This window comes from Rhinopithecus roxellana, chromosome 18, assembly GCF_007565055.1.
Source record: "Rhinopithecus roxellana isolate Shanxi Qingling chromosome 18, ASM756505v1, whole genome shotgun sequence".
Taxonomy (NCBI): Eukaryota; Metazoa; Chordata; class Mammalia; order Primates; family Cercopithecidae; genus Rhinopithecus; species Rhinopithecus roxellana.
This window is the reverse complement of record NC_044566.1, coordinates 50687570-50695895: the sequence shown is the minus strand read 5'-3', so window position 1 is coordinate 50695895 and position 8326 is coordinate 50687570. Positions and strand designations below refer to the sequence as shown.

General features: G+C 41.1%; 1 protein-coding gene and 1 pseudogene across 1 annotated transcript; both read left to right on the top strand.

The window, feature by feature from the left end:
- The first annotated feature begins 698 nt into the window (after positions 1-698).
- Positions 699-1102, top strand: LOC115894608 (60S ribosomal protein L36a). The gene has a single exon (XM_030922405.1). It carries the CDS (start codon positions 731-733, stop codon positions 1049-1051), a length of 321 nt encoding a protein of 106 aa, XP_030778265.1. The 5' UTR covers positions 699-730; the 3' UTR covers positions 1052-1102.
- Positions 1103-7852: 6750 nt separating this feature from the next.
- On the top strand, positions 7853-8123 carry LOC115894545 (annotated as a pseudogene).
- Positions 8124-8326: the final 203 nt, after the last annotated feature.

Here is an 8326-nt window from a genome sequence, read left to right as displayed (position 1 = left end):
CTTTGGAGATCGAAATCTTCAAAACTATCATTACATATGAGAATTTAAGGAATAGGGTTTAGAAAAAGAAGAGATGAATCTACAGTTTAGAAATAGACTGTAACACAGAGGCTCTTCTAGAAGTGAAAAAATCACAGCATCGTAGGTGCAACAGTACTGGATTCCGATGATGTTTGACATTCAGCTCTTGCCACATTCTATATGTAGAACAAGGCAAACCCAGGGCCTACACATGAACATGGAGGTAGATGGAATTTGGCATTCTGATATTGATATTAATTTATTTGGACATTTATTTTAGGGGATGAAAGGATTCTATTAGAGATAACCTATTATCACTCCATGAAGACTTGCCTGTTGAAAACATGTCCTGGTGATTGTGTTTTCTTTCTGTATCACATTCTAGTGAAGTGGTTGTTTAATAATCTGTACCAAACAAATGAAATAAAATAAACACATTTTTTAAAATATGTTGTATTCTAAAAGCTAGGCTCATTTCCAGCATGTGGTCTATGGCTGAAGCTCTGAGTTCTTAAAATCATTGAGTTGAGAAATTTTTTTCTGTGAAAGTGCTTTAACTCTATGAGGACACAGTAGGACTCTCCAAGGAAAGAAACTTGCTAGGGAACTCTCATACCTTTACATCGATATAATCTCCCTTTTAAAAATGGTTTTAGTTTTGCGGCGCGGCTTCTTTCTTTCTTCCCATGTCGATATCGCTCTTGCAAGCATGGTTAACGTCCCTAAAACCCGCCGGACTTTCTGTAAGAAGTGTGGCAAGCACCAACCCCACAAAGTGACACAGTACAAGAAGGGCAAGGATTCTCTGTATGCCCAGGGAAAGCGGCGCTATGACAGGAAGCAGAGTGGCTATGGTGGGCAAACTAAGCCGATTTTCCGGAAAAAGGCTAAAACTACAAAGAAGATTGTGCTAAGGCTTGAGTGCGTTGAGCCCAACTGCAGATCTAAGAGAATGCTGGCTATTAAAAGATGCAAGCATTTTGAACTGGGAGGAGATAAGAAGAGAAAGGGCCAAGTGATCCAGTTCTAAGTGTCATCTTTTATTATGAAGACAATAAAATCTTGAGTTTATGTTCAGTTCATTTGTTTGCCATTCATCTTTTGGGAGGGAATAAGCTAGAGCCATCAACACAATTCTGCCTGTGGGGAAATTTATGCCTCTTCCTGGTACTACTTGTTTTGGATTGAAGCTGACTGGTTGAGTTCACATCGTATGTTGCAATTTTCTAATTTGGCACTTTAATCACTGGGGGCCTTATGAGATGCAGTTTGCCGTTATGCAGTGGTTATTGGTTATGTGAGTAGACACATTTCAGGTTAATAGTGAGAAGTCAGTACTACACATTCATAGTGAATATGAGATGTTTTTGCTAAGAGTTAAGTCTCAGATCTTTGGTATAACAGTTAATTTAATAAAGACTTTTGGCATTGTTCTCCAGAAAAAAAAAAAAAAAAAAAAAAAAAAAAAAATGGTTTTAATTGTGATAAGATATACTTAACATAAAATTGACCATCTTAACCATGTTTAAGTGTATTGTGTCAAAGGAATTAAATACATTCATATTATTGTGCAACCATCACCAACATCCACCTCCAGAACTTTTCATCTTGCAAAACTGTAACTCTTCACCCATTAAACAACAACTCCACTTCTCCCTTCTCCCAGGCCCTGGCAGCCACCATTTCTGCTTTCTGTATCTGTGAATTTGACTACTCTAGGTACTTCATATAAATGGAATCATACAATATTTGTCCTTTTTTGACTGGCTTATTTCACTTAGCATAATGTCTTCAAGGTTCATTCCTGTTGTAGCATGAGTCTACAATCTCCCGTTTCAGTGGGTAAACAAAATAGTAGCCCTAATCACTTTATCTTTTTATATCCATATAATATTTTATATCAACTTACTTCAAAGGGACTTTATAAAGTTTGCCTGAGTTGTGATTTGAGTTCCCTTTAAGAGAAACCCATAATAACAAAGCAGTGGTAATGAAGGCGATGGCAGCGGTGGTGATAGGTTGACTACATAATAAACAGGAGGAGGGATGAAGAGAAGAGGCAGTTTTGACTCTACATTAAAGACCACCTGCTCTACTCTCAGAGATTCTGGATCCACAGATCTGGGTGAGGTGCAAGAATTAATATTAAAAAAAAAAAACACAAAGAATGGGGAGAATTAAAATTCTTCTCTGTATTGCACTGTACTGGCTCTACTTGTGACTTCCGCTCACCATCAGCTGCTACACAGATAAATCAAATCCATCCTCTTTGTCACTTTCAAAATTTGAATTTGTCTCCTTTGCTTGAGGTAAAACATCTCAGTTTTGCTTAAGTAACAGACTTCATTTTATGTAGTTTTTAGTCCTTTAACATATAGTTTTCTTTCTTGTAGATATCCATTAAGTGTCAACATCTACTCAAAACGAGGCATCCAAAACTGCTCCTTGTTCAGCATCATTATCCAAAAGTCTGCCTATGATAGGCAGAATTCTAAGATGGCATGTGGAATTAAGTTTGCTCAGCAGTTGACGGTAAGAAAGGAAGATTATCCTGGTTAGCCTAACCTAATCACATGGGCCTCTTAAAACCAGAGAGTTTTCTCCTGCTGGTTGCAGAAGTCAAAGAGATTCAAATCGAGAGAGGGATCCACTGAAAGGACGCTTTTCTATTGCTGAACTGGAGGGAGCCACATGGCAAGGACCTGAGAGTGACCTCTCTGAGCTGGGAGTAGTTCCCTGCTGAGAGCCAGCAAGAAAACAAGACCTCAGTCCTACAACCACAAGTCCTACAACTGCCAGCAACCAATGGTGCTTGGAAACAGATTTCTCCCTAGCTGAGGCTCCAAGAAAGGATGCCAGTATCTTGATTTTAGCCTTATGAGACCCTCAATGGAGGACCCAGTTAAAACATGCCAGGCTCGTCAGTCACAGAAACTGTGTTGTTTTAAGTCACTAAATATGTGGTAATTTGTTATACAAATATAGATAATGAATATACGGCCCCTTCTATTTTACATTTCAACAATACTTATCTATGTGCACTTTTTGAACTTAGTTGCTCTCTTGGTCTTGCACAGATAGCTTTGTTCATGACATTTCCTTGCCTGGAGTATTCCCTCTTATCTGATCAGATGTCAGATGGACAAACTCTCCACTCTTCATGTTCAAGATGCATCTCAGGCATTGCTGCACCAGAAAATGCCGTTGCCTTCCCCGGGCAGAATTCTTGTGTTTATTAGTCCCTTCTGCCTATAGGAATTAGAGAGCCCTGAAAAACTACAGGCAGGAGAATTTTCAGTTAGCAACTTTACGATTTTATGGAAAAACTAAGATGATGAGGACTGAAATTGGGAATTAATGTAAGAAAGTCCTCATAGATATTTTTATATTCCTTTAAATAATACAAGCAGTTTACCATGTAACGATAGAAACAATGATGTTCTATATATCACATTGGCAACAATTGGTGGTCTGCTTTTTGCATTTACCACTTTTTGCAAAATAGATACTTTTAAGGATTTCTTTCCTCTGAAGTTTCGGTGAGATGCTTGTGAATGCCTCCTGTTCTGTTCCAGAGGCATGTGACTGTGTCACTGGAGTTACTGGCATGAGGAACAGGAGCCAACCTCAGTATCTCAGAGTACCAAGAGGCTATAATAACCTTCCTGGTAGCTTCATACCAAACCTCAGACCCTCCTATACTCCATCCTCCACATCATTCAAGCTCTTCCTTTCCTCTGGCTCTGGTACTAGAAAGCAGGATGCAAATACCACGAATTTCATCTACTTGATCTTCAGAACTGCAGAAACTCTATCTCTGCACTCCCCTGTACTTCCTTTTTCTATCCTAATGCTTAATTCCATTTTCTAATTAAAGTATATTCTGCATGCACAAGGTCTACGTCCCCTAATCTTTGATAATTCCCAGATGCACAAGTACATTATGGCAAGATGCAAGCCCCTATCGTAAGACAGAGCCCGTAAGGCTACGAAGAAGAATAATGTGCAATTCTCTCTGTTTTCAAGAAGTTCATCTACGGATACAAGCAATCCAATTCAGCAGATAAAGTGCTATCCAGAAATTTAGGCAACAGATTGAAGTTGATATAGATGGTATCAATGAGATTCAGTATTTATTAACAGGTATCCAATATGTAAAGCATGGAAATTGGAATTTAGGTACAGAAATATTCCAATATGGAAGCAGACATCAGGGAAGTCTATTAAGAGGTGGCAAAGTAGAAAGCAGGGTACTTGGAAGGAGGTTCAGCTACAGGATTTTAGACTCTGGTAAGAAACTAACAAGAGCAAAGCCAAGTCTCAGTTCTTTGGGGATTGGAGTACTGATAAACAAAAGACAAGGACTCCCCCATGGAAAAGCTAAATCTGTGACCCAATTACCAGAAGGAGGCCACAAAGCAGGGGCTTCTTCTTGAATACCGTTTTTAAAACTGGAGGAAGCCAGAAACTCCGTGTCATTCTAGAAATCTACTTGAACAAGTATGCAAACATAAACGTGTAAAGCTGTTCATTGCAGTGTTGTTGGTAACAGCAAAAAACTTAGAAACAATTGAATGCTCACCACTGGAGTCCTGGTTACATAAATTATGGGATATCCAACCAGGTAAATACTTTGCATCCCTTAGAATCAATGAGGAAGTTAGCTCATATGAACTGATATGGAAAGATTTCCAAAATGTACTATTAACTGAAAAAAATTGAGAGACAGGATAATATGAACACTCCGATATCACCAATGCAAAAAGGAAAGATACACAGTAGCTGGATAAGATACACTTATGTAAACACGTACACCCATGCACACACACACACAAACCCCTGCACATATGTATTATCAGTGTTCATTCCAGAAAACAAAAACCATTCTAAGTATTTCAAACACAGAGAATTTATTTTTTTATTTTTATTTTTTATTTATTTTTATTTTTATTTTTTTTTTTGAGGCGGAGTCTCGCTCTGTCGCCTGGACTGGAGTGCAGTGGCCAGATCTCAGCTCACTGCAAGCTCCGCCTCCCGGGTTTACGCCATTCTCCTGCCTCAGCCTCCCGAGTAGCTGGGACTACAGGCGCCCGCCACCTCGCCCGGCTAGTTTTTGTATTTTTAGTAGAGACGGGGTTTCACCGTGTTAGCCAGGATGGTCTCGATCTCCTGACCTCGTGATCCGCCCGTCTCGGCCTCCCAAAGTGCTGGGATTACAGGCTTGAGCCACCGCGCCCGGCCCAAACACAGAGAATTTAATACAAGGATTGGTTAAAAATTGTTGCTTATCCAAAGGGGGAAGGGAAGGGAAGTCTATCCAAAGGTGAACAATGTTAGGAAACCAATAACATCGAGTGGAGCAAAAGGGAACATTATTTAAGCAAGAATCCACAATTGCTGTGGTGCTGAAGCTGCTGGAGGAATGTCTAGGATCAGTCCTAAATACTCCACATTCCAACCATGACATCTCCTTTATGTGTTTTCTTTTGGGCCCTCATTAGACTGAGGGAAGGTCTTAAATGGCAGTCTACTGGTTATATTATTAGTCATTTTATAGAATTAATCAATTGTGTCAAGGGCAGGGATCTTATATTAATCCTTTTGGCTTTTTGTTTGTTATCAGATACACTCCTCCTGTTTTGTAAATGTGGAATGACTCAAGGCTTTGCTTAACTCGTTAGGGCAGAGCTGGTGGGAAGAACGGAGAGGAAGCCTGATATATTATTAAAGACAACTAAAGCCAAGGTATTTACAACAATAATCTACAAATGATTTTATTTTAGCCTCTCTGAAAAGAGCTTGTTTAAAACTGAGTGAGAAAAGTGTTGGGTTTTTTCGATTAACTCTCCAAACAAAAATGTGTAGTATATTTTTAAGAGAGACAAGTGTATCACTTCTTTATGAGTCAGTTGAATCAATTTCATCATGAAGGTCTCTGTGTGTGATGTTTCTTGGGTACCTGTTGAAATCCTCCCAGCCTCACCTGTCTCTTATTCCAGCTCCTACTGCGGCAACCAGTTCTGTGCGGGCTCCAGTTTCCTGCAATCACAATCAGACAGTGCCTGGCATCTTTGCACATGGCCGTCTCCGGTGCTCCAGCCTGGGCTTCTCTGTGGACACTGAGGGCTGCAACAATCTGCAAAGGCAGGGCCAAACCCTTGATGAGATAAATGCTTTTTCCACTTTCTCCCTGGTTGGGCAGCCCTGAGTTTCACAAGGCAGTCCAGCAGTCCAGTGAGAGGGAGTAAGCAAACAGGAGTACATCTTTGTATTAGCTCTCCCCCGTCATTCCTCCTTCCTGAATCACACTCCTCAGTAAAGTACTTCAAGTTAAGTACAGTATTTGTTTCAGGCTCTCCTTTAAGGGGAACTCAGGCTATGACAGTCTCCAATATACAATACTGTGGCTCTGATGATGGTCCAATTTGGTGATGGCTGGGAGAAAAATGCACTGAAAATATGATCACCGTATGTTACATAGCCAAGACCTGAGCCTGATGATTTTGTTATAATTTTCATGGAACATAGTAAAATGGAAAAAATCCACAGGCAGGAGGAACAACTGGAACCAGAGACTCAAATGCTATCAGGACTTTCTCTACATCTCTCATTTGCTTTGTTTCTCTCCCTTTCTGTTTCCCTGTCTCTACAGTTTCATCTGCTTCTCTGGTTCACATGGTAAGAAAGTACCAAGGTTGGGCAGAGGGGACTCTTCCCCCTTTTCCCCCTATTTCCAAGTGCAGGCACTTGTATCAAGGCCCACCTCTACTTTCTCTGCAGCCCTACACCTAAACCTCTCCCCAGGGAAGGAGTGATCTGGCTGATTTGTGAGTTTGGAGAAAGAGATGGAATATATGTAACTGAGATGCATCCTTCCTTCTCTCTGTTTGGGAAATGAGTATTTGTTTTTGTTTTGTTTTGTTTTGTTTTGCTTGTTTGTTTGAGACAGGGTTTCGCTCTTGTTGCCCAGGCTGGAGTGCAATGGTGTGATCTCGGCTCACTGCACCCTCCACCTCTCGGGTTCAAGCGATTCTCCTGCCTGAGCCTCCTGAGTAGCTGGGATTACAGGCACCCACCACCACGCTTGGCTAATTTTTGTATTTTTAGTAGAGACGGGGTTTCACCATGTTAGCCAGGCTGGTCTCGAACTCCTGACCTCAGGTGATCCACCCGCCTTGGCCTCCCAAAGTGTTGGGATTACAGATGTGAACCACCGCACCCAGCCCATGCAGTGAGTTTTAAAGAGTCAGGTCCCTACTGGGAGAGCCAGCCCGAATGCAGCTGTGCCTATGACTGGGTGAGTAATTCTCTTTAACTCAGGGGTGGAACATAAGTAGGTCCACATATCATATTCTCTGCTACCGTCTCCAGGCTTGTTGGCATTTATTAACAGACCAATGGACAAGATGACCAATGGACATCTTGATCTCCAATGGTCTGAGTCCTGCATCTATCTCTCAGTTGGTTCTGAGCTTGGATATATATTAATATGTGTTATTATAATATATATTAATGTGAAATGTATTAGTATACATCAATAAATATAGCAGGGGTTTTATATATTGATCCTCCTAAGACCTTCCAGTCACCAACATCCTCCATCTTTATGTCTTACAATTTTTACACAAGAAGAGAGATGATTTATTTTCACTTCTACTTTTTCCTGGGTAGGGACTCTAGTTAGTGCAGAATAAACCCTGATTGGCAGGCAAGAAAATAGGATTGGCTAAGTTTGGATCAGGTGCCCACTGATGAACCAAACATCTATGATCAGAAGGGTAAGTCAATTTCTAACACAGCATCTCTGCCCGACCACAGCTGTGCTGCCACCATGAACACAAGCCATGTACAGCCTATTAAGCTGGCCAATGATACCAAGGTTCTGGGCAGGACTCACTAGCAGGGACAGTGCACACAGGTGCATGTGGAATTCATGGACTTCCTGAGCTACTCCATAATCAAGAACATGAAAGGCCAGGTGGGAGGGAGATGTGCTCACCCTATTGGGGTCAGGGCTAGAGGCTTGCAGGCTACATAGAACCTGCTGCTTGGTCTTGGATAGGTCAACCACTTGGCCCACATGGAATATCTGTTGCTCTTAAATAAAGTGTTTATATTGTATGCAGAGAAAATTGGAACATGGGTGATCCAACTGCATCTGGGTAGATGGCATGGGAGGATAGACAGTTCTTAGAAGCAGACAAGCTTTGAGGCCCCGGATTTAGAGATGTCTTCTTCCCCCAGCAATTATTCTGAAATTTCACCTCTGCCCTCAGTTTCCCTATCATATCTTCACGTTGCCCTA

Excerpts from the sequence above, each read along its gene's own strand:
- LOC115894608 (XM_030922405.1), top strand. The coding sequence starts at position 731 with ATGGTTAACGTCCCTAAAACCCGCCGGACTTTCTGTAAGAAGTGTGGC.